This window comes from Asterias rubens, chromosome 8 (assembly GCF_902459465.1).
Source record: "Asterias rubens chromosome 8, eAstRub1.3, whole genome shotgun sequence".
In the NCBI taxonomy this organism is placed as follows: domain Eukaryota; kingdom Metazoa; phylum Echinodermata; class Asteroidea; order Forcipulatida; family Asteriidae; genus Asterias; species Asterias rubens.
In genome coordinates this window covers 4,262,955-4,290,576 of record NC_047069.1, presented here as the reverse complement: position 1 = coordinate 4,290,576, position 27,622 = coordinate 4,262,955, and the positions used below count along the sequence as shown (strand labels likewise).

At 37.8% G+C, this 27,622-nt stretch overlaps 1 protein-coding gene across 1 annotated transcript in view; it reads right to left on the bottom strand.

Moving 5' to 3' along the window:
* Window positions 1–3,327: 3,327 nt before the first annotated feature.
* The window catches only part of LOC117293782 (iduronate 2-sulfatase-like), a 36,173-nt gene continuing 11,878 nt past the window's right edge, over window positions 3,328–27,622 (bottom strand). The window contains exons 5-8 of the mRNA XM_033776222.1: window positions 21,831–22,087; window positions 18,687–18,870; window positions 5,817–5,943; window positions 3,328–4,292 (exon numbers count right to left, since the gene is read on the bottom strand). Of these exons, the coding sequence (XP_033632113.1) occupies window positions 3,496–4,292; window positions 5,817–5,943; window positions 18,687–18,870; window positions 21,831–22,087 (1,365 nt within the window). The 3' untranslated portion in view covers window positions 3,328–3,495. The remainder of the gene's footprint in view (window positions 4,293–5,816; window positions 5,944–18,686; window positions 18,871–21,830; window positions 22,088–27,622) is intronic.

Below are 27,622 nucleotides of genomic sequence, written 5' to 3'. Positions count from 1 at the left end.
ACCTAGCTCAGAAAAAAAGCAATTAAGTATTTCCCATGAGGGAGATGGATACTGTTACAGCCAATTTGGACACCACCGTAAACGTGTTGCTTTAAATCCAGCCGGCAATTTAAGTTGAGCTGTAATATGATCAACTTGAGCAAGGTACACGAGCTAAATGAAATCATGGAGTTGTACAAAACCCAGATGATCACAAGGATGCTTAAATGTTCTCAGAATACAAATATAAGTTATCGAGGATATAAAACTACAAATTTAATTAGTGGATAAGACAGAAAAAGATACAGCACCATAAAAAAAAGTGAATATGGTGTAATGTTGGGTTAGAGTGTCATGGCCGAGCGGTTAAAAGAGCATAACATTTAAGTTCTGGTGGTTATAAGTCATCGAAGTGTGGTTTCGAATCCTGGTTGTGACAAGTGTGTCCTTGAGCAAGATACTTTACTATAATTGCTTCTCTTCACCCAGGGGTATAAATAGGTGCCTGCGAGGGTAGAGGTTGATATTGTGTATTAAAAAGCCTTCAGAGCGCCTTGATAGGTCGGGCTTTACACTTCCCACGGAGCGGAGGAAGATTAAAAGAATGTTATTGGCCCAATGACCAGGGCGCATTGACACAGTTATTGTAAAATATGTGCTATTGTAAAACTAGTTATTTTAAATTTGTATTATTACTATTGGTGTTTTATAGTCATTTGCTTTCATTTTATTTAGGGAGTGTATACCCTTTATGCTTTTTGGAAGAATAAAATAAAACCATTTTTTTTTTTTTTAACTCTGGAAAAAATGTGTCATGGCTTGCACCTAATTTTAGCAAAACCAACAACAGAAATTATATTTTGTCTCAGACAAAATCTGTGGCAAAAACTTGACTGGAAAAAAAACCTGAATAACAAGTGAGCGTTGAGACTGAAACTAATTAAAATGTCCATTGATCACTAATCCTATGTGTGGTCTCTTACCCATCAACACAATTAACGATGTATGCAAATCTTCTGTCTTTAATTTCTTTTGACAAAAACTCCATTTGCTTTTATAAGTCCCTAAATCCTTGTGGTATTTTCTCGCAACTTCGAGGATCATTTAAGCCCAAATTTTCACAGGCTTGTTATTTTATGCTTATGATGGGATACACCAAGTGAGAGCACTGGTCAAAGCGCCTATATGTTTAAACACGTTTAATACCACACGTTTTAATTAACCCCACGTGACGTGCTCTCCACCAACAGTATTTATGAATGATAGATTTATGCTTTTCAAAACTTGAATCTTGGAATGATATTCTTCACACAAAAGCTTCATATATTCAATGCAGAGATGCCAACATTGAATTTTAAAAAAGAGTAGCATCTCCCAAATGTTAAGGGCGAGCGCAGCTTGGGCTCCCTAAACCGATCTTTCTATTACTCTCTACAATGCTAATTAGCTCATTTTCAGGCATTGTTGTGAAATAACAATTACCTGTATGCATCAACAGAACAGCTACAAATGTTTATAGTGGCCAGTAAAACAAAAATTGAAAAAAACCCTGATTTCCCTCATCTTCTGACTATGTTTCAAAAATAAATGTAACATAAAAAGGGTGGCCTTACTTAAATGTAACATAAAAAAGGGTGGCTTTACTTAAATGTTTTTGTTTTAATGATCAGAAACGCAACAACAAGCTATTGGGAGAGAGAAAAAAAAAAAAAAAAAAAAAACGTGTCCGGATTTTGGGCAAAGAATACGTGTCCGTATTATTTTTAGGCATTGTCTGGACATCGGCGCTACAATTACTGGTAGGAAAACATGGAAACTGTCTAGCTTAGACCTCGAAGGCCACTCAGTTGAAGGTATTTTTGTTCAGAAGGTCTCCTTTTTTTGTCGCCATTATTTCGTACTTTTTTTGCCAAGCTTCGATGAAGTACATGTACAGCCAGCGTGGGCACAATAATAGAGGATACATGAGGAATGAGGTTAACTGTGACACGTTAGCTCACACACAACCCCATTCCCCCCACGCACGTGTGCACTATTCCCCATCGTGTAATAGAGATCAATGGGTACGATCTTGCAGAAATGCACTAGCGTAAAAAATGCACACTCAACCGGCCAGCCAGCGCGGGGGAGGGCACGCAACAATCATTACGTTGCGACACGTACATTGGTCGAGTGAATTCGCCGCTATTATTCAACACTGCATTCTAAAATTAAAAGTGTTTTTTTTTTCTTTTCTGTTACAATTGTTTTGATATTTTTCTTAATTTTTATTTCCACTTAATAGTTCATTAGTTGTTTGCATGTATTGTACGATTTAATAAAATTATATTGGGCGGCTTGTTTAGCGTGTTTTATTGAGTATTATCGTAGCGTCGTAGTCACGGCTCGAAATCGTATTTGCTACGCCCAAATCGTGTATGTTGGTATCTCTGTTCAATGTATGAAGCTTGCTTTATCAGACATGCAACTTGTTATAGTAGTAGTTAAAAAGGTAGTAGTTAAAAAGCAGGACAGTTCTTTTTTTCTGGAGAAGTCTCCAGAAAAATCTGATAAATCTACTCCTAGGTAGTAGAAAACATATACATGTAGCAAGACAGTTCTCTAAAGAACAAACTCTACCTGGCAAGTAGATACACACATGGTATTACCATAAATCAAATATATACAACCTGTATTGATATATCAACTTAAACTTAGTTGATATGACTGGATGTATACATTTTACAATACTTTGTTTATGGTACCTGACATATTGTAACACACACTACAAGCCAAAGTGAACTATAAAAAGTAGACTTTTTAAAATATGTTCAACATTCTCTTCATTAAAACGTATTCAAAAAAAAACAAAGTATGAACTGTTAATATTAAAACTTGTTAAAAATAGAGGACACTAAGTGTCTTGGAATGAAATTCTTCACACACAAGCTTTATATATTCAATACATGAAGTTAATACATAAACTAGTTAATATACCAACTAGTTAACTAGTTAATATATCAACTAGTTGATATAACAACTAGTTGTATATCGCCTAGTTTATATACCAATTAGTATTTAAACTAGATGATATGACTAAATGTACAATACTTTTAAAACTTGATAAATAGAAGACATCAAGTGTCAAATAGAAGACATCAAGGAATAAAATTCTTCACACCAAAGCTTCAGAAATTCAATATATGAAGCTTGATATATTAACTAGTTGATAGATCAACTAGCTGATCAACTAGTTTATATAGCAACTAGTTGTATATATCAATTAGTTGATATAACTGAATGTAATTGTACAATACTGTGTTTATGGTACAGTACCTGCACCTGTTTTAACACAATCTAAAAGCCATGGTGAACAAAAGAAATTCACTTTTTATAATATTTCAATAATTCTCTTCAATCATTAAAAAACAATATGAGCTGTTAAAACTTGTTAAAATAGCAGACACAAAAAAGTACAAAAATGAGTAATGAGTTGGAAGGGCTATGGTGTGCGCTGTTGCCAGCGCACATAGTATGTCATTTCACATACCACTCTGTTGGAGTAGACACTGTTGTAGTGTCTTCATTGAAGACTGGTAGTGCATGTCTCCAGTTGAGTCCAAGCTGATAAGAAAGCTCTTTGACAATCTGTACATTCTCAGACATGTCGGCTACATTCACATCTTCAAGAGGATCCTGGCTGTAGATGTAGAGTTCCCTCGCTAAAGGATCGCCCCAACTCACATTGAAGTTTGAGTTATTAAACGACAACCACTCCGTGTATCGATATTTCTTTGTCCTCATTGAATAACCCATATAAGCGATTCTATCCTGGGATGGGGTGTTGGTTTTATGCGACGGGAACAAACTCGGGCGTGGATACTGACTGAAAGTTGCATTCTTCCAGTTGGTGACTTTCACTTTGCTGGGCGTGTCAGTGATGTGATGAATTAACGGAACGAGGCTTACACCCTCTGTGCATAGCGCAACACCAGAGGCATCGACAGGGCACAGAGGAGGAACGGGTAAACTGGCTAACTCGGCTACAGTGGGGAAAACATCAACAAGCTCAACCAGTGAGTTACTAACAAAGCCTGGATAACGTCCGGTTGATGATGTGTACCTAGACTCACCTGAGTAGTTGACTGATGGGGTCTCTAAATCAGGGCGGTTGGTTCTTGTTCTATAGAAGGGATCCATCATGGGGAACTTGTGATGATGATGTCTCTGTGTTTTGTCTGTCAGACCCGGTACATGGAAAATGAGTGGTACTCGAGTAGCTGAGACAAAGTTACTGTATTTAGACCATTCTTGGTGTTCTCCCAGTTGCCAACCTGAAACCAATGACAACATTAATAAGGTATAACACTGGTAGTAGGAGCAAGACAATCTCTCAAATAAACATCATCTACCTGGCAAGTAGATACACACATGGTGTTACCGCAAACCAAATTTATTGATACCTCACCATGCAATGCTCAGATCCCATAATTATATACTGGTTCAATACAGTCCCACAATCAAATAATACACAGTGGCTGTGATAATGATCCATTACAATATGATTTCAAATTCTGGGTTTCATTATAGCCACTACATAATTACAGGAATCCGTCAAACATACATTGTCAAAATAACTGAAAGGGTATGTGTGCATTATTTCCCAGATCGGGTGGATGTTTGTTTGTTTGTTTGTTTGTTTGGTTTGTTTCCATTTGCACAGTCAACAGTCATAGAAGTAACGAAAATTGTGTGTACATCTTCCATTTTTTGAGCGGGGGTGGGGGAGGCGACCCATAGGATCACCTCCTCAAGAAATGTTCACAAAGAGAACTGCAAAAAACAATGGCAAAATCACGTAGACCATTCCTTATTTGCATATTGTCTTTTGAGACATTACCCTGGACTAAGGGTGTCAAAGTGCCAATATTCAGATTAAGTTATCACAAAAGGTGCAAGGCACTAAGCCTACAAGGCACTGTTCCCGGAAGTGATCTACAATTGATTCAATTGGTTGTATAAATCACCCGTGAGCCAATGCATAATCTCAATACAATGTATAATCACCAGAAAGATGGAACAGTTCCAAGAATGGTGTTGACATGATCACTGCTTAGCTCTAGTATAAATCATTCGATGTTAATTAGAAATGGTTATTAATTAACACATACAGTGTATGGAATCATCTGACATTTTAATCGCTGGTAAAACCGTGTTAATTAATTCATTCATTAGAAAAAAATGGCATCAAAAAAGACATCTATAGACATCTAGTGTTTGAAAACCTCCTCTGCAAACACGTCTCAAGCAAGTTAAATATTTGTCTGGAGAAAATGCTAGAATTCAAGGTTTCTCATCAATGGATATCTCCTTACCTTGGATCAATTGAAAGCAATATGAAGGAAAAATATTAATATGATATACTAGTAATAGTGGCTTCTTATATAGCACTCAAATCTGTCACTCAGTGACGCTCAAGGTGCTTCTACATTCAGTATTTTCCTGCAAGGTATGTGGGACTACCTTTGAAACATAAGACCTACTCCTTTTACATATACATGTATAGCACCATGTAATGGTTTACAAGGTGCTGTGGCGCAATATGCTGCCAATCTAACCAGGAACACAGGAGCAATCCCTTTCTCTTTTCAATAAGTGCACTGGTTTTTTACGTGCATAACACAACACACAGGATCAACGGCTTTACGTCCCATCCAAAGGACAAAGCATCATGGTTAAGTGTCTTACTTAAAGACACAGGTGTCACGACTGGGACTTGAACACACACTCTGCTGATCAGAAAAACCAGAGTTTGAGTTCGGTGTTCTTAACCACTGTGTCTTCATCTTCACACTCACCATGATCTCCAAGAAGTACAATGATTGTGTCTCCTACCAGACCTTCCTCCTCAAGAGTAGATAAAACTCTTCCCACTTCATGGTCGATATAAGATGTAGTTGCAAAATATGCCTGCCGCATCAAGAGCTATAGAGATGAACAAAATGAGACATAAGGTGGTTATTATTGGCTGCTTATTTCATCAACTTTTCCATCTAGTTAACCAAGAGAGGTTTGCAGAAAACACCATGTGTCATGGCCGAGAGGATAAGAGCACCGAACTCAAGCCCTGGTGCTTCTGTTCAGCAGAGTGTGAGTTCGAATCCCGGTCAAGACACTTGTGTCCCTGAGCAAGACACTTAACTATAATTGCTTCTCTCCACCCAGGGGTAAATGGGTATTTGTTAGGGCAGAGATGGTTCTTGTGATTGATTTAGCCGAGTAGCGCATATTAATGTTGCACAGGCTGTGTACTCCCCAGGGAGCTGGGATGGTTTAAGGAATGAATTAAGGCCCAGTGACTAGGGGTAATAATGTGGAAGCGTGTGACAAAGGTGTTTTTTCTTTCATTATTATCTCGCAACTTTGATGACCAATTGAGCACAAATTTTCACTGGTTTAATAGTTTGTGCATATGTTGAGATATACCAAGTGAGAAGACTGGTCTTTGACAATTACCAAAGGTGTCCAGTGTCTTTAAAGAAACCCAAGTGTAGTCTGTGTTTGTGAGAGTTGATTCAGTGTTATGAATACTTCACACTGATGACTTTAGCATATGGGTCATTCCATGTCAGACCAACGCACTTTTTTACCTCATGTCTTCCGATTTTGATAAAAATTGCTGTGATTGTAGGTCCTTATGAGCAAGGAATGCACAGCAATTTTTAGCATGATCGGACTTACCATGTGGTCAGGGCAGAAACCACTAAAATCTGACATTTTTAGGGTAAAATACCACCTTTTTGGTAAAAATATGTCATAACCATGTCAATTCTCATCACATATATGCAAATTTGGTATCAAAATTATGGGAATTGCATGCTCAAATCAGTTCTTTTGTCAAACATTAATTTTCTGAAATGTAGGTCACTGTAATCTTTAATATGTTATCGTGACCTTTGACCCCGTTTTTGAAATAATGTATCATTCCAAAAATCAATTAAATAAAAATCTCTTGATAGAGCATGTCTTCCAATATCAGAATCCACTAAGAAACAGTTGGGCTCTTCAAAATTTACAACTTTATGACTATTTTTGTACAAGTACCGTGATCTTTAATATGTTATCTTGACCTTTGACCCAATTTGTGAAACAATGCATCATTAAAAAAATCAACAAAATAAAAATCACTTGATAGAACATGTTTTCCTCTATCACAATCAACCAAGAAACAACTGGGCTCTTCAAAATTTACAATTTTATTACCATTTTTGTACAGTGGTTAGGTCACAAACTAGTCAATTTATATACTTTACATAATAAATCCACCAACAAACCTCACTCTTCCGTTTCTAAAGTTACTTAAAGTGTTCATTGTTTGCGATTTGTTTGTTGTTGAGGGCTGATGTGGTTTAACCAGAATCAGAATTTAAACTATCAGCAGTGACACACCCAGGATTTATTATTTTTTGGGGGTGGGCCATAATTTCCCCAAAAATTTCTTTCGAAGATTGTAAAACAAAAAATCTAAACAAATCAAACAAACAAATTGAATACCTTGGAGGGGCTGGGATCAATCCCCCCCGACCCATCGTCCCCCACCCCCCCCCCCCCCTTTCGGGTGCACCACTGTGATTATTAGTGATCCCAGTTAGAGATTACATCAAGGTTGAGATGGAGAAGCTGTCTGCCTTTCTTCAGTAGATCACAAACTTATGCAGTCTTACTTTAACCCCCTGTGATGAATCTTGAACAACAAATTAATGCATAGTAACTTTCTGAGAAATCCTCAAGAACAATTTGTTCACCATGCTGCAACTCTGACTTCAGTGCCCATTTTAATAGAGCTGCTCAGCAGCAGATTTTGTGCTAACTGTGCGATTTCCATTTAACCGTATAGCACACGAAAAGGCATGCTAACCTTCCGATGAAGTCAGAGTTGCAGCATGGTGACATTTTTTGTTTACCATCTTGGAAAGAGTTTTGTTTCAGAAAAATTAAGGATTACAGTGACCTACATTTCAGAAAATTTATTTTTGATGAAAGAATTTATTTGAGCATGCAATTTTCATCAATTTGATACCAAATGTGCATATATGTGATAAAAATTGACATGGTTATGACATATTTTTACCAAAAAGGTGGTATTTTACCCTAAAAATGTCAGATTTTAGTGGTTTCAGCCCTGACCACATGGAACGTCCGATCGGGCTGAAAATTGGTGTGCATTCATTGCTCATTAGGACCTACAAGCACAGCAATTTTTATCAAAATCGGAAGACATGAGGTAAAAAAGTGCGATGGTCTGACCATATCAATTATGATGTTCCGTTTGAGTGCAATATTCATTCATATTTCTATACAGAACCCGGCAACGACAAAATTTGTGTAATTGAAATTCACTAAATGCCCCGAAAGCCATTAATGTGATGTGATGTCCGTAACTGGAGAATCCATGAGACTTGTAACGGACCCGCAAGAGATTTGAATCACCACGTTAAGATTTAAAGTCAAGTGGCAAACCACCACAGAGTTAAAGGGACACGTTGCCTTGGATAGGATGATTTGGTCTTTGAAAAGCATTCAAAAGCAATTGTTAAAAAGATGTTTTAAAAGTACAATATAATGATCCACACAAACATGTCTTGAAATTGCGTGGTTGTCCTTTTACTTTGACATGGTCGGCCATTTCATGGAGTAAAAAAACTTGACTCCAAAAAATGGTGTGCTGTTCACGACATAAGGAAAACCATACAACTTCAAGGCACATTGGTGTGGATCGTAGATTCTACTCTAAATTGTCTTTCTAACCATTATGCATTTTATAACCAACGGTTTAAAACGCTTTTTCAATAGACCAACTCGCCCGATCCAAGGCATAGAGTCCCTTTAATATTCACCCCAATTTTTTCCATCCATTTTTCCCATCCATCACACTGTGATGGGAGAACACGACAGGTCTTATCTCAGCAAGGTAATTTATGTCTCTTCCCTTCGGAGTCAGGTCTACTGGTCATTTTGCTGAGAGAACTTTTTACACAGATTAACCCCACTCCAAGCCAGCGTTCAGTCTAAAAAAAGCTACTACTAACCTGATAGCATCTTTCTTTTCTTAATCTTATAGCGTGATTACAAGTTATAACACTTTGTCACAACAGACACAACTGGATCATACATTGTCGACGAACAGAAGTAAATGGGTCATACTCTTACTCCATCCAAAAGAGAAAATTATATAAAGCCGGTTTATAGTCGGTCGCGCGATGGAAATCTTGACAAAAAAGACACAGTTTTTAGGCCTCAGCGATGACTATAAACTGTGTCGCGGGTCAAAGTTTCCATCGTGCAACCGACTATAAACAGGCCTTTACTCGAGAAGAAAACTCATTCCTTAAAGGCACACTATATTGGTCTCACCGTAATTGTTAGCATGAAGGCCTACTTGGTAAAAGGCAACGGAGAGCTGTTGTTAGTCTAAAATAATGCCTCTGAAGTAATGTATTTTTGAGAGAAAGAGGTAATTCTTATTCAAATATTTATAGACTTCAGGCCTGAACCCTTGTATTATGCATCTGAAAGCACACAAATGTGTGCAACAAGGTTTTTTTTTTTCCATTAATTACTCGCAACTTCGATGACCAATGGAGCCCGAACTTTGACAGGTTTGTATTTTATGCATGATGGGATACACCAAGTGAGAACACTGGTCTTTGACAATTACCAACTAAAGGTGTCCAGGAGCCGATTTCACGAACACTAGGATAAATCCCACATATCTCGAGTTACGACGAGTGAGGATGGGTTCAATGCGTCATATCATCAATGGATATGGAACTTGATAAGTCCTAAGATTAATTCTCAGTTAGGAAGAGTTTGGTGAAAATGACGGCTGTGCCTTTAACAATCAAGCTAGCATGACAGAGGTGATTGTGAGTCTTGATGCTACTGCTATGACAGCCCTTTTGTATGCTTTGAGACATACTGTAGGTTGATTGAATTTTGTGCAACCTAGACTCCACAGGAAGGCACCTGTTGTGGACATAACACTTAACTTGTACGAGGGTCTACGTAATCAATCCAAACATTCTAACACGTTGAGTGTTTTGGACGCAACAATATTAATTTCATGGATATTTTCAGACACTGAGAGTAACTACCAATGTATTGGTGATATTGAAAAAATAGCTCAAAAGTTAAAGAATATATTAATGACTATTCATAAATACCCCATACAGTTTCACTATTCTTATTGGTGGAGAGCGCGTCACATGGCGGTATTTAAACAGTTGATAAAGACATAGTTGGAGCTGTTTAAGACCAGCTAGCTTCGCATGCTTGGTCCACAAGCTCATTTACGCCAATTTACTTACGCGGAATGCAATATACATGTATATAAATTATACCCAGACGTAATCTGATTGTACATGCGGGTATACACAACCGAACAGACCAACCAGTAAAAACAAAATCTGAATAAGTACAAACTTTGAAAATTCGCATCGAAAATTCCTACCTGTAGGTACATGTACATGTAAGAAGAAAAAAAGGAGCATTTACGAAGCGGAATTAAAGAGTAGTGACTCATTCTTAACAGCCATCTAAAACCTTGGAGGGTCGTAGCCAGACCATAAAGGCCTGAGCCGGTTTTAAACGGTCGTTTAAGAACTCGTCGCTACCCTTTTATTCCCTTATTAATATCATGCTTGTGGACCCCCTAAGCACTCAAGTTTGAAGATGTCTGCCCATGACTAGTTTGAAGTATTATTTATTGATTTCGTCTTTGTCTCTAAAGTATTGGAGGTTGCCTTTCAAAAATGACAACTACAGACCGATTTATCATGTTCAACTACGTTGTATCTCAAAAAACATTTTGTCTTGAAAGATCGTATCTTGGAGCCTATTTTTAATTGTGTACGGTGAAGTTATCTCTTCAAAGCAAAATACAACCTTTTGACAATTTCAAAGTGGCATGTAATGGCAACTCTATTTGAGGAGATAAAATGTTTTTGCACCTTGGCAAGAATTACACACATGGATGCTTATACTGATTATAATAACTAATAACTTACTCTTATATACATGTAATGCATTTCACAATAACCGTTGCGCTTTACATTAGCGCCCCGACATTGGGCCAATAACGATCTTATAATCTTCCTCAGGTCCCTGGGGAGTAAACAGCCCGAGCTGCCTGGGTGCTCAGAATTTCTTTTTAAAACACAGTATCGACCCCTGTACCCTCGCAGGTACCCATTTATACCTCTGGGTGGAGAGAAGCAATTATAGTAAAGCATCTTGCTCAAGGACGTATGTATCACTACCTTGGAATTAAACCCATACTTGATGACTTACATGTAAGGCATTGGACACTATCGGTAATTACTCAAAATAATTATTAGCATAAAACCTTACTTGGTAACAAGTAATGGGGAGAGGTTGATAGTATAAAACATTGTGAGAAACTGCTCCCTCTGAAGTAACGTAATTTTCGAAAAAGAAGTAATTTTCCACGAATTTGATTTTGAGACCTCAGAATTAGATTTTGAGGTCCTGAAATCAAGCATCTGAAAGCACATAACTTTGTGTGACAAGGGTGTTTTTTTCTTTCATTATTATCTCGTGTCCAGGGTCTTTAACCACCAGAAATGCCATAACCTTGAATTTGATCGTTGCTCTTTTCAAACAAGTATTTTAGTAAATGGTTTTATTTTTTCCCATCAATGTTTTCGTAGATATTGCATTTGTATTTCTCTTAGCTTAGGCTTACCTAGATCAATTTTGGTTATCGTACATGTTTATGTTATTGTTTGTATGAAGCGACATGAGCACTTTTATTGATTTGTGCGCTTTATAACTTTTCATTATTATTCAAATTATCATCATTATTTTTTAAGGAACATGGCAGTAGAAGAAGGCATTTGTCAATCCCGGAGGACTATGTGCCGTTTGACGTCGGTTTGGGATCTACTGGTAAGACTGTAGGAATGCGGGAGTTGCAATCTTTACTGCAGTATGGAACAAGAATTATAATAATACGCAGAAGTCAATTTATATTTGTTCTTAATCATTGTGCTTGAATGTTTATGAAGACTTGGTCGTTCAATATGAGTCAATAGTATGAGTTCCTTATGGCAGGTGCATGTGACGCCTTCATGCCCCTCGTCCAATAACAGGAAATGGTCTAACATTGTATGTGGGTTTACTTTATAGGCCCACCTGCCTCTTGCCTTTGTAACAGTTTCCCAACAGTCAGTCTTCATTACTCTACATCAAGTCCATCATTACATCAACTTCATATAGATTAAAGGTATGTACATGTTTGGTAATTACTCAAAATAATTATTAGCATAAAACCTTACTTGGTAACCAGCAACAAAGAGCTGTTGATAGTATAAAACAAAACGTAGTTTTTGAGAAAGAGGTAATTCTAACTAAAATAATAAACACTACTAGCCAGAAGCCTTTTATTTCTATCTGAAAGCACACTATTTTGTACAACAAGGGTGTTTTTTCATTCGTCATTTTCTTGCAACTGAGTCCAAATTTCACAGGTCTGTTATTTTATGCATATCTTGTGAGCACTCTGGGCCTCTCATTTGTAATTTAAAACTGTTACACCTGTCAGTTTTGTCCTGTTAGTTTTGTCCTGTATTTTTAATGTCTGTCTGTTTTTTTGGTCTGTCTGTTCATAGGCTGGGGAACAAAAGCTGTGCTTCTCCCCGGACCTAGATGATGCCTTTTATTTAAAGTTTCACCTTTTAATGTAGTTTATATTTACTTTTATTTTGTCCATATTACTCTGTATTATACACTATTTGCAACATTGAATAAACGTTTATATCTATCTATCTATAAATTGAAAATACTGGTCTTTGACAATTACCAAAAGTGTCCGGGCCTTTAATCCATGGCGTTACCTTTGCATTATTAACCCATTTTGTTCCAGATCTAACCCCGCAGTCGGTGTCCCTTTATAACCAATCAATATTTCATAATTCAATATTTCATAACTGAGCTTGCAGCAAAAAATAGGTTATTAGCGCAGCCATAATGAATTAATAATAACATTCTTTCAATGTGGAAGAATCAGTCATTTTTTATAGAGGTTGATGTATAGATGAGTTGACTCCATCTTTACGGGCAAAATGCATTTAGGCTTGCAGGCACGTCATTTGCCCAGTAGATTAACGCAGGCGCGCTGTTTACTAACCAATCAGGCAATGAGTTTTATGAAATGTGCGCGTGATACACGCCATTCTAACGCATGGCTCTGTGTTCCAAATTGCCCGTAAAGATGGCCGATATACGCCACTGTGGGAACTATCTCTAATTGATGGATCTAATCTAAACGGATGGACCTCAGTGGTTACTTACAGTATTCATGTTTTGTTCGGAACATCAGTTCTGAAAAGAAATGGGTTACCGGGATAGTCATCTGGAGATTAAATTTATAAACTGTGAGAATTGACTTTGAAAAGATCTGGCTTGGAATGAAAGCAGTGTTTTTTTACAGAACTCCATTATTGAAGGTAATTCCTTGGGGCTTTAGCTAATTGAAGTATCGTGGCTTTTCTTCAACAATGCCGACAGAAGCGGGAAGTGGGAGCATCATTCTACGACCTGATTGATATTTATTTGCAAAGTAGTTGTCTAAAGTGCTTCCAAAAATGAAAACTATGCCAAATCTCCCGAGGGAACTCTTATAAAAGGATGATCAAAGAAACTGTCAATTTTGGTTGGAATAAAATGAGCTAAATAGATTCATATCGGAAACAACCATTCCCTTACTGAGAATGAATTATGAAAAACATAGTTAAAGGCAGTGGACACTGTTGGTTATTACTCAAACTAATACTTAGCATAACACCTTACTTGGTAACGGGTAATGAGGAGAGGTTGATAGTATAAAACATTGTGAGAAACGACTCCCTCTGAAATGGTGTAATTTTTTTAGAAAGAAGTAATTTTCCACGAATTTGATTTTAAGACCTCAGATTTAGAGTTTGAGGTCTCGAAATCAAGCATCTGAAAGCGCACAACTTCGTGTGACAAGGATGGTTTTCTTTTTCATTAATGTCATACAACTTCGACGACCAATTGAGCTAAAATTTTCACAAGTTTGTTATTTTATGCATATAATGTTGAGATACACCGAGTGAGAAGACTGGTCTTTGACGATTACCAAAGGTGTCCAGTGCCTTTAATACTTTGCAAGCTTTCCAGCTACAAGAGCTATCTCTGAAGACGCAAAACAGGATGCAATGTTGGCCTCAATACTTGTTCAATCTTTGATCCCTCTTTGGCAACAAACATCATCTGAAAAATCCAATCCCACTAAATTGAAGTTTCCAGCAAATGTGTACTTAACCAGAAAGCTGGGAATTCTTCCCGCAGAACTAATCTTTGCACCTGGAATCCCCAGTGTGTTGAGTCCTCATCGCAAGAGGAACTGTTGACTAGACTAGACTTTGCATCTGTAGTTACATATACTTTCTTTCTTCATTTTCTAGCTACTTTGTGGCACCAAAGGAACATATATTGACTTATTTAGATACAAAATGGTTATTATTGATCAGCACATGCCCAAAAAGCATTTCTCTCAGAGGGGGGGGGGGGGGGGGAGTATAACTGAAAAGCAGTCATCTTTTCATGAACGGGCTAAATTTGATTGACGGAATGAAACCCAAAAAGGGAAATTCATGGAAGCAATCAAATAGTGAGAGTATACAAAAATCATTGCTTCAAGTTTGCGAAAAATGTGTGACAGCTAATTATTTTCACCAGCTGCAAGTGTCTAAATAAGCAGAAACCAATATTTTGACTGAGAAATCCATTGAGTTTTGCAGATGGTTTGGTACAAGGTAGAACACAATGGTTACAATAAACAAAAATATATCTCACATAATTGTATCCATAATCGAAAAGGCTTTTGTGGTTAAAACAGGGATGTCATATAGGCTGTTGAAAAAACATAAACTATGAAAGCAAGGCATGAAAGCTTGCGAGCGCAAAGCGTGAACGTTTGGGAGTGCGAAAGATTGGGGTACAAAGCCTGCTTACATTCATTTACATGTATCTCTGGTTATGAAAGCGCTACTCTGCAATTTGGGGTGTCTTATGAATTTGATCTACACATGTATTTTATAAAATATAATTTTAAAAAAGGAGTGATTTAAAATTTTTGGTTGGGGTCTCCAAAAACAAAAATGGATTTCCGGTTCAAAACAGAGAAATCACACCTTAGTTATTAATATGGAATAATTGTCACAAACCATCTTAGGGGTCTAATGACCAACCTCACTTGCGACTGTGGTTTTTGTTCTTAAGTTATTTTTGTTGCTCATTTGCTTATCTCTTGGTGTTATGTTCACCACAGGAACTTGAGAAACTCAGATGAAATCTCACTACCGGTTTCCAAAACCAAACGGTACCAAAAATAAAAATAGTCCGATAATGTATACGACCAGTTTATGGAACAAAACCCAATTTTAAAGCAATAATAATATTTTTCTATATTTGTACCACATCTAGCCATGTTGATCACTTGTTAATGTTGTAAATACAACTACAATCAATGGCCTGCTTTTATCTGATTGATGTTCAGATTTTAATTGGCCTTTTGCTTGTTTTCTTGATTATTACATTTTCAATTCTTGTCTGCTGTTTTGTTGTATTGTCACACCATTTTTGAGTAAAAGTAATTCAATTTCATGTGCAATTTTCAATGTGTAAATTTAGGGGAGTGGCTTAACTATCTTACATATTTTTTATTTTTGTATTACCAATTTGCCTTCTATTTAATTTCAAATTTTAAATTTATGTAAAATTGTTGTAATTCAGCCTTTGTGCTGCGAGGACAGTTTTTTAATAAACCATTTTATCTATCTATCAATCTATCTATGTCTTGCGTATATTTCTGTTATATCTGCCCTCATCGGTCTCATTTTTTGTTGACCACGATAAATGACCTTTGCTGAAGTGTAAAATCTATATCCCTTTTTGCCTATTGCCATTATAATGTATGATTTTCTAAATAGAGACGGGTTGAACATCATCAAAATTGACATTGAGGAGGGAAGTGGAACTTAACATGCATTTATTTGTGAAGCAATCTGAGCTCAATGTCATGGCTCTGCTTACTGTGGAACTCTGCGCATACAATCGCCATGCACTCTGCTTACTGTGGAACTCTGCGCAAACAATCACCATGCACTCTGCTTACTGTGGAACTCTGCGCATACAATCACCATGCACTCTGCTTACTGTGGAACTCTGCGCATACAATCACCATGCACTCTGCTTACTGTGGAACTCTGCGCATGCAATCACCATGCACTCTGCTTACTGTGGAACTCTGCGCATACAATCACCATGCACTCTGCTTACTGTGGAACTCTGCGCATACAATCACCATGCACTCTGCTTACTGTGGAACTCTGCGCATACAATCACCATGCACTCTGCTTACTGTGGAACTCTGCGCATACAATCACCATGCACTCTGCTTACTGTGGAACTCTGCGCATGCAATCACCATGCACTCTGCTTACTGTGGAACTCTGCGCATGCAATCACCATGCACTCTGCTTACTGTGGAACTCTGCGCATGCAATCACCATGCACTCTGCTTACTGTGGAACTCTGCGCATACAATCACCATGCACTCTGCTTACTGTGGAACTCTGCGCATACAATCACCATGCACTCTGCTTACTGTGGAACTCTGCGCATGCAATCACCATGCACTCTGCTTACTGTGGAACTCTGCGCATGCAATCACCATGCACTCTGCTTACTGTGGAACTCTGCGCATACAATCACCATGCACTCTGCTTACTGTGGAACTCTGCGCATACAATCACCATGCACTCTGCTTACTGTGGCACTCTGCGCATGCAATCACCATGCACTCTGCTTACATGTGCAAATAAGTAATAATAATAATAATCAATAATAATAATAATACTAAACAACGCTTATAAAGCGCCTTACATCCATGACTGGACCCCAAGGCGCTGCTGGTATCAAACTGGCTGACCTGTACCGACGACAGTTGAGTTAAACAATAAAACAGACTATATGGCACATAGATACTAAAATAAAGCAGAAATTTGATAGTGTTTGAAGAGCAAAACAAACAGCAGTGCAGCCGACATGAGCGTCACAGAAAAATAAGTGTAAGCGCTACTAGCTGTGTAAGCGCAGAATGTCTAGTAATGTGCAGTACGCACACGAAATAGCAAAGATTCCCTGTTAAATATGAAATACGCTTAATGTACATAAGCACGGGTTCCCTGTGTTTGCAAGTGCCAAATCTTTACCTACGGTGAGCAGAGCCATGAAATTGGGCCCAGGTAATCTCAATTTTCTGTTCACTTAAGATAAACTGTGCTCGATTCCGGACCTCAAAACCTAATTCTGAAGTCTCAAAATCATATTCAAATGTTTGAGTGAAAACTACATTGCTTCAGAGGGAGCCGTTTCTCACAATGTTTTATCAACAGCTCTCCATTGCTCATTACCAAGTAAGTTGGTATGCTTAATAAGCTTGGGCGATATCGATTTATTTTATTCACGATATATCGCCGACAATATTCGCGATATTCGATATAATCGCGATTAATGAAATTTGAAACTCCAAGGGAAAGTTGTAGAAGAGACAGTCCTAGCATAAGAGAGGTGTTCTAATGACCTATTCTTCTGGTTTTACTCCAAACCTATGGGGTGCAAGATGTCTCAGCTAGCAAATACATCGCGATATTTAATCGATATATCGATATATCGATATATCGCGATATATCGATATTTCGATTAAAACCAAATCCATCCGATATCGTAATCGTGTCCAAATTAATGTCGCGATATTCGATAATATCGTGATATCGCCCAAGCTTAATGCTTAACAATTATTTTGAGTAATTACCAATAGTGTGTAGGCCTTTTAAGATTGTTGGTGTTTAATAAACTAAAAACCATTGATTAGTTTCAGCCCAAAAGCTAACTGATTGCAACCTTTTATTAATCCTAGTCACTGGGCCTTAATTCATTCCTTAAACCTCCTCAGCTCCCCTGGGAGTATACAGCCTTTGCGACATTAATATGTGCTTCTCGGCTAAATCAATTTACCCCTGGGTGGAGAGAAGCAATTATAGTGTTAAGTGTCTTGCTCAGGGATACAAGTGTCACGACCTGGATTTGAACCCACCCTCTGTTGAACAGAAGCACAAGAGCTTGAGCTCGGTGCTCTTATCCACTCGGCCCTGACACCCCATGAATACAAATTCATATGAACACCCCAGACAGTTTTGATATTCCTATTGGTGGAGAGCGTGTTACAAGGGAGTGTTATTAACGATTGATAATGACCAGCAGGAGCAGTTTATAACCGGTTGTTTTCGGATAAGTTTTTTTGCCTTCGGCTCGGGCCTGTATCGAACAGCCCTGACCCTACCCTTTTACTCCCTTATTTAATATTTACATGATATTTGTCAGGCATTGGTTGATAATATAATAGTCAACAACCTTATATTTACATGTAAGTGTCTTGATCAGGGACACAAATGTCACGTGTCACGACCGAGATTCCAACCCACTCTCCGTTGAACAGAAGCACCAAAGCTTGAGTTTGGTGCTCTTATCCACTCAGCCGAAACACTTCCTTTGTGAAATCGAGCCAAGGCTTGATTAATGAATACAAAATTTATGAACACAAACTAAACATTAATACTTACATGATATTTGTCCGGCATTGGTTGATAATAGTCCACACCCTGTGCAGAAAGTGGAATGTCCTCCCCTTTACGGACATCTTTCCAATGTTCCCAGGCAACGGGAGGCAGATTGGTTGTGAAGTAAGGATTCTTGGCCATTTCTATGGTCTCAATGGGGTACAGGTCCTTGTACTTCTCTGGATATCTGAAAAGGTTAATCAACTTTCAATCATTTGGATGTAGTACTGATGAATATGTGGGTTAACATTTGTAACAAGGGAATATCAGTCAAATCATCCATCTCCCAGCCACAACCCTGCCAGTCTTAAACTGCCGTTTAAAGGGCACTGGACACATTTGGTAATTGTGAAAGACCAGTATTCTCACTTGGTGTATCTCAACGAATGATGCATAAATCAGCAAACTGGTGAAAATTTAAACTCAATTGATCATCAAAGTTGCGAGAGATATGAAAAGAAAAAAACACCCTTGTCACACGAAGTTGCGTGCTTTCAGACGCCTAAAAAAGGGTTCAGGCTTAAGTCTTAAAATATTTGAGTGAGAAATTACCTCTGTCGTAAAAACTACCTTCCCTAAGAGTGAGCCGTTTCTCACACTGTGTTATACTATTAATGACTCTCCATTGCTCGTTGCAAAGTAATATTATGACGACAATTATTTTGAGTAATTACCTAGTGTCCAGAGCCTTTAAGATATTATCACCACTCATTTATTTTTAATTCATCAACGACCCTTTTGTTAAAGCGTGAATAACTTTCAGTTTTGTGTCACGTCCTCAGGATTCCGTTGAACCAGGGGTCAGATTGAATGCAGCACTAAACGTCACCAATGTCATTAGCTTGTGTGCCAAAATGCATACCATGTGTAACAGCAAACCAGCCTTAAAACAGATTCAGCTTTGAAAAGCCTGGTTCAACGGAACCCTGAAGATGTGACACGAAATTGAAAGTTGTTGCTTTAACAAAAAGGTCATTTATGAACTAAAAATAAATGAGTGGTGATAAGATCTTAAAGTCTAGTTGGTAAGACACTGCTCTAGAATGGCAAGGGTCGTGGCTCCGAAACCCAACCGAGTAACATGCCTGTGATATTTGTTCACAGGATTCGGGAAAGTACTGAGTATAAAAGGCTAACACACATCGGTGTATGGGTAAACAAAATAAAAATTAATATCCTTTATTTAGCAAATTTAGCATCTATTAGATTCAGCTCTGCTATTATAGATTACTCATAAATATTTCAGACAGTTTCGCTATTCCTATTGGTGGAGGGCGCGTCACGTGGGGGTGTTTAAACGGTTGACAAAGACCAGCTGGAGCTATTCATAACCGGTTGTTTTTCAGATACTACGCGCTAGTCTTGGTGCAAAACGTTTCTCATTATGGGCGATGTGGGCGCTGTTGGTGAGTTGGCCGCGCTGTGTGAAAGGTAAAAGCGAAACATCTTGCACAAAGACTAACTACGTGTACGAATGTATATCCGAAAACTGTCTCAGTCATATAAAATGCAACACACGTACGTACATATGTATCATGGAGGAAGGTACAAAGCACAAGGACGTCGGAAAATGGATAATTTTACAGAGTTTCTTACTTGATTATGCCTTTTAAGCAAAAAGGTATTCTTGAATGGGAATATAAGAGTAGTAGCTCATTCTTAAACTAATGTTTAAAACCTTGCAGGGGCGTGGCCGTGCGATCAGCTTGGGCCTTTATTGCACGGCCATGACCCTGCCGTTTTAAAAACTCGTCGCTAACCTCATTCCCTTATTAAATACCAGGTAAGCAGGGGCTCAATTTCATAGAGCTGCTTAAGCACAAAAAGGAGCCAAGCACAACAAAATGATGCTTATACCACAATCAGGTTACCATTCAAAATACTTTGAGCAGTGTTTTCTTTCTAAAGCAGCTCTGACAAATGGGCAATGGTCACTTGACCAACTTTCAACCAATAGGACTGCCTAAACTGTCTTATTTTCAACAGTCTTATAAATAACCTAAGATGTTATTTTATCATTCACTCAGTCGCCTGACGTAGACTAGAGCAAGCTAATCTGTTGAGACCAATTAAGAACTCACTCTGCGGAAATGAAGTTTATAACGAGATGTCCCCTCGATCCACTAAAGCTAATTTAGTCGAGGCCTTCCGCTCAGGTAGCTATAAATAAGCAGGACAGTTCTTATCAGAACTGAGAAGTCTCACAAATTCTGAAAAATCTACTCCAGGTAGTAGAAAATATAAAGCAAGACAAGTTCTCAAAAGAACCAGTCTACCTGGAAAGTAGATACACACATGGTGTTACCGCAAACCAAATATTGATACCTCACCATGCAATGACTCAAGTTCCATATAATTCTGAAATTATTAGTAATAATAAGTTAATGGCACTGGACACCATGTCAAAGACCAGTCTACTCACTTAGCATATCTCAACTTATGCATAAAATAACAAATCAGTGAAACCTTGTGCTCAATTGATGGATGAAGTTGCGAAGAAAGAACACATTGGAAGAACACATTTTACCCTTGTCGCACAAGTTGTGTGCTTTTAGATACTCTCAAATGCTTGAATTCAAGACCTCAATTGAGGTCTCAAATTCAGCTCAAATATTTAAGTGGGAAATTACTTCTTTCTCAAAAACTATAAACTTCACAGGGAGCTGTTTCTCACAATGTGTTAAACTATCAACAGCTGTCCATTGCTCAGTACAGGTTAAGTTTTTATGGCAAAAATTATTACGAGTAATTACGAATAGTGCCCAGTGCCTTTAAAGGCAGTGGACACTATTGGCAATTACTCAAATTATTTATTATCATAAAACCTTTCTTGATTACGAGTAACGGGGATAGGTTGATAGTATAAAACTTTGTGAGAAACAACTCCCGCCGTAGTAACATAGTTTATGAGAAAGAAGTAATTTTCCATGAATTTGATTTCAAGACCTCAGATTTAAAATTTGAGGTCTCAAAATCAAGCATCTGAAAGCACACACCTTTTAGTGACCATGGTGCTACCAGCAACTTCGACGACCGATTGAGCTCAAATTTTCACAGGTTTGTTATTTTATGCATACGTTGAGATACACCAAGTGAGAAAACTAGTCTTTGACAATTACCAATAGTGTCCAGTGTCTTTAAACCTACCTGAATGGAAGGTGGGGTTTATGGTAGCCAACAGCAATAAAGAATGGTGTATGTGGGGTTGGATGTCCATCAGTAGAAGGCGTTACTTTATGACGTCCTTTTCCTTTAACTTTCCTCTTGGTTCTTGAGAGGCTTCTCAGGACTGATATTGCAGAGTCCGTTATTTCTATATCAGGTAGAGTCCCTTTTGGCATTTTTGTTACATTCACTGGGCACATGGTGTAGGAATACAGGTTGCCATCAGGTCCAGGGCACAGCTAAACAAGAAAAACAAGAAAACAAAGTAATAGTAATCATAATAAGAACCAGTTTTTAGAAAGCACTTTTCACATCCGAAGGGCATCTCAAAGGTCTTCTAACATCATCACCCCTGGTCACTGGGCCTTATAAAGGTAGTGGAAACTATTGGTAATTGTCAAAGACCGGTTGTCTCACTTTGTGTGTCTCAACATATGCATAAAATAACAAACCTGTGAAAATTTAGGCTCAATTGGTTGTTGAAGTTGCGAGATAATAATGGAAGGAAAAAACACCCTTGTCATACGAAGTTGTGTGCTTTCAGATGCTTGATTTTGAGACCTCAAAATCTAATTCCGAGGTCTCAAAACCAAATTTGTAGAAAATTACGTCTTTCTCGACAACTACATTATTTCAGAGGGAGCCGTTTCTCACAATGTTTGAAACTATCAACCTCTCCTATAATTTACTTGTTACCAAGTAAGGTTTTTATATGCCAATAATTATTTTGAGTAATTACCAATAGTCTCCACTGCCTTTAAAAGAGATTGCATGAAAGAGTCTTAATCAAGAATTGAATGCGTAGATTAAAAGAAAAAAATGTTGACATAATATGGTTGTTGACTTTTTTAAGCCCACAGGCCACAGAGTGTCCACTGCATTTAAAAGAGATTGCATGAAAGAGTCTTAATCAAGAATTGAATGCGTAGATTAAAAGAAAAAAATGTTGACATAATATGGTTGTTGACTTTTTTAAGCCCACAGGCCACAGAGTGCTGGTATTAGCCTTGGTGACCTTCAACAGTTTCCCATTGACTTTAAGATTTTTACTTTGGAAGTGCCCTTTGCAAAATGAAAATGGCCTTGCCATTTCAACATGTTCAAAATTAAATGCTGGGCCTGCACCTATGAACTCAACAGCTAAACAATTACAATCAATGCATAACACTTACTGTCTCAGTAATAATAATAATAAAACCAAAAACTTATACAGTCACCTTAATCATGTAGGCATGATCTAGGGCACTGGGCAAATGCAGTCACCTTAATCATGTAGGCATGATCTAGGGCACTGGGCAAATGCAGTCACCTTAATCATGTAGGCACGATCTAGGGCACTGGGCAAATGCAGTCACCTTAATCATGAAGGCACGATCTAGGGCACTGGGCAAATGCAGTCACCTTAATCATGTAGGCACGATCTAGGGCACTGGGCAAATGCAGTCACCTTAATCATGTAGGCACGATCTAGGGCACTGGGCAAATGCAGTCACCTTAATCATGTAGGCATGATCTAGGGCACTGGGCAAATGCAGTCACCTTAATCATGTCGGCATGATCTAGGGCACTGGGCAAATGCAGTCACCTTAATCATGTAGGCATGATCTAGGGCACTGGGCAAATGCAGTCACCTTAATCATGTAGGCACGATCTAGGGCACTGGGCAAATGCAGTCACCTTAATCATGTAGGCATGATCTAGGGCACTGGGCAAATGCAGTCACCTTAATCATGTAGGCACGATCTAGGGCACTGGGCAAATGCAGTCACCTTAATCATGTAGGCACGATCTAGGGCACTGGGCAAATGCAGTCACCTTAATCATGTAGGCACGATCTAGGGCACTGGGCAAATGCAGTCACCTTAATCATGTAGGCATGATCTAGGGCACTGGGCAAATGCAGTCACCTTAATCATGTAGGCACGATCTAGGGCACTGGGCAAATGCAGTCACCTTAATCATGTAGGCATGATCTAGGGCACTGGGCATATGCAGTCACCTTAATCATGTAGGCATGATCTAGGGCACTGGGCAAATGGCACTACTCTTAAGCTAAGCAGGTCAAATTGAAGTAGTAATTCTTTTAAATCCATGACTGACTTTAAGGATTTGGGTACTTTTTGTAACACAAAACACAATGTCCACAGATTTACATTAACACCGTTTGAAGATAATGATAGATGAAGATAATGATAGTAGAAAGTGTACCTTAAAAAATTTGTTGCTGCGGTGCTGTAGTTTTTGAGAAACGAGTAAAACAATGTCATGAAAGTACGTTTTTACATGCTAAAATAATTTCTGTGTCGTGATCAGTGAGACGAAAATTATTTTCATGGCATTGTTTTACTCATTTCTCAAAAACTATAGCACCTCAGCAAGTATTATTTTTAGGGAAGCTTTCTACTATCATTATTTTAAAACTGTGTAAGTTTAGTGTAAATCTGTGGAGATTGTGTTTTTGGTCCTACAAAAAGTACCTAGACCCTTTAAACATCCTTTGAAAACAGTCAGAGGCCTCTCTCTTTCCCTTTTTCACGTCAAGAGAAGACAACAAAAACTGCTTTGCCCCACACAGTTACACAATTCTAGGCCTTTAAAGAGTCAATGATGAGGTCGAAAGAAGCAGAGCATGACAAGGTAAGCAGGACTGGTTAACAGTGAGAGCGCCCTCTGTAGACTGAGATCTAAAAGGGGTAGGTAGGAATTGAAACTTTGCAGGGTAGTATAACTAAGAGAGGTTCGCAGTAACACCACATGGAAATGAAAAGGGGTCGTCAGAAATAAAGAACAGCAACAAGGAAGTACATGTTTGTGAAACAATCTGAAGGGCTATTTGGTTATCTTTTTCAATATTAAGTTTTACTTACACCAATAATATACAATGTATTTGTTGCTTCAGTTTCAGAATAAAGCTAACTGATATTAGTTAACACTATCCTGAAACTGAAAACAAAACATGAACTCATCTGCAAATAATTCTACAGGCCAAGTGTGACCTACATGTACCAATCTACAGACAGCTAGTTAACATTTTTGCAAATATGTAATTACTTTCTTTCCAATTTGTTTAATGAATACAGTTCTTTGGTGAATACAGTTCTTCTTGTGCCATTCAAGTCTGGAAAAAAGGTTCTTGGAAACTTTGGGCAATGGGCACATTATTTATAACTCAAGCATTCAGTGTTCTCCTTTAACAACAATGCCCCATTGACCAAATGCGAGTTAAAACACAAAAACACCAGTCAACAATCTCTACAGTCAATAAATTGTCATGATGGCTAGTTCGATGTTGTTTTATCATCAGTTTGAAGTATGAACTAGTGAAAAAGATGGCAGACTAGTAGGATGGCAAACTTACTGGTCATGCTGGTCTTTTAAAGGCAATGGACTCTGAAGTAACATAGGTTTTGAGGTAACTTCTCACTCAAATATTAAAAGACTTCATGCCTGAAGCCTTTGATTGTGCATCTGAAGACACACAAATTTGTGCAACAAAGGTATGATTTCTTTCTTTAATTTGTTGCAACTTCGATGACCAATTGAGCCCAAATTTCCACAGGTTTGTTATTTTATGCGTATGTTGGGATACACCAAGTGAGAATACTGGTTTTCAAAGGTGTCCAGTGGCTTTAAAGACAACACTGGACACTATTGGTAGTTGTCAAAGACTAGTCTTCACAGTTGGTGTACATCTCAACATATGCATAAAATAACTAACCTGTGAAAATTTGAGCTCAATCAGCCGCAAAGTTGCGAGATAATAATGAAAGAAAAAACACCCTTGTGGCACCATGGTCACACGAAGTTATGGGCTTTTAGATGCTTGATTTCATGACCCCAAATTCTAAATCGGAGGTCTCAAAATAAAATTTGTTGAAAATTTCTTCTTTCTCAAAAACTATGTTACTTTAGAGGGAGCCATTTCTCACAATGTTTTAAACTATCAACAGCTCCCCATTACTCATTACCAAGTAATGTTTTATGCTATAATTATTTTGAGTAATTACCAAACCCTTGCATTAGAATTAAACTTGAACATATTTTATCAAACATGTGTATAGGTTTAAAACAAAGCGAAATGGAATTTATAAGCTCTCTCCAACAGCAGCAAAACCTGTAATCGCAGGTTTCAGATTACAGTGTTTCTATGGTCCAAGTAAAATTTCACCACAAATTTTGAGACACAAGTTTTAAGGGGAAAAAACTACCAAAAGCTGGCGATTTCACTTTGCGTACAAACACACCATTGTATACTAATAACAATGCAGGCAGTCAGCCAAAAAGAAGAGGGGAAAAAAATCAAAACAAGGTCGGGTTGTTACCCTTGGTGTTATGACCTACATTGCTGTAACCCAAGGATAATCATATAACCTCAACAGATTCTACTAACTGTTGAATAAATCAATATTCTGATTGTGCAATGTAATAACTTTTTCCAAACCACAATCAGAGTCTCAGTCAGTAAAGAAGTACTTAAACCTTTAAAACAAAAGCTTGAAAATAACACAATTTTGTCCAAACTCTGCGAAAACACTTTAACAAGCGTCTGGGTACTTTTTGTAGGACACAAAACACAAAAGTTCACAGATTTATATTAAAGACACTGGACACTATTGGTAATTGTCAAAGACCAGTCTTCTCACCTTCTGTGTCTCAATACATGCATAAAATAACAAACCTGTGAAAATTTGAACTCAATTGGTCATCGAAGTTGCGAGATAGTAATGAAAGAAAAAACACCCTTGTCACACGAAGTTGCGTGCTTTTAGATGCTTGATTTCGAGACCTAAAATTCTAAATCTGAGGTCTCGAAATCAAATTCGTGAAAAATTACTTCTTTCTCGCAAACTATGTCACTTTAGAGGGAGCCGTTTCTCTGAATGTTTTATACTATCAACCATGAAGTAAGGTTTAATGCTAATAATTATTTTGAGTAATTACCAATAGTGGCCACTGCCTTTAAACTTATACAGTTTAAAGATAACAATGATAGAAAGCTTCCCTTCAAATATTTCTTGCTGAGGTGCTGTAGTTTTTGAGAACAGTTTCACAAAAATAATTTGTGTCTCAGTGAGATGAAAACTATTAAAGCATGCACGATGGATTAACGCGACTCCCCTGAAAACATTGCTCTGTCATTTTTACTTTTTCTCAAAAACATGAAAACTAATAAAGCTGAAATATTACATTTAGGACTAGTCCTAAGAGATATCAAAAATGTACAGCTAGTCCTTAGTTAGGACTAGTAACTCGTCCCAAGTCGAGATAAGACTAGTCCTAACTCTTTTTGAAATCTACCGCCCCAGGGGCCCCAGGTCTTGAAACTTGTGTCCTTAACCAAAACACATACATGTAGCCTCCTTGGTTAGTTCTTCAGTTTGGATGTAAAGTTATTGGTCTTATTTGTAATGTAATGCACATTAAATGACCCAGTTAATTTATCAATAAGAGCAGGGGTCTTATTTTCTTGTATGGGGTTCTTATTTTCTTGTATGGTTGGCTGCAGATTTTGTCAACCTCAAACATAGCTCTGCATACTGTGCAGGAAAAAACTAATGAACACTTTGAGACGTCTGGACTAATGAAAAATATTCTCATCCCCTAGTGGAGCAATAATAATAATAATAATAATAATAATAATACTGTTATAGTTCTTATAACACCCCTAAGGGCAAATCAATTAAAGCACTCAGTGTTTTTTCCTGCAAGGTATGTAGAGCTGTAATTCATGTGGAGCTACGTTTGAATTATGAGACCTACTCCTTTTACATAGC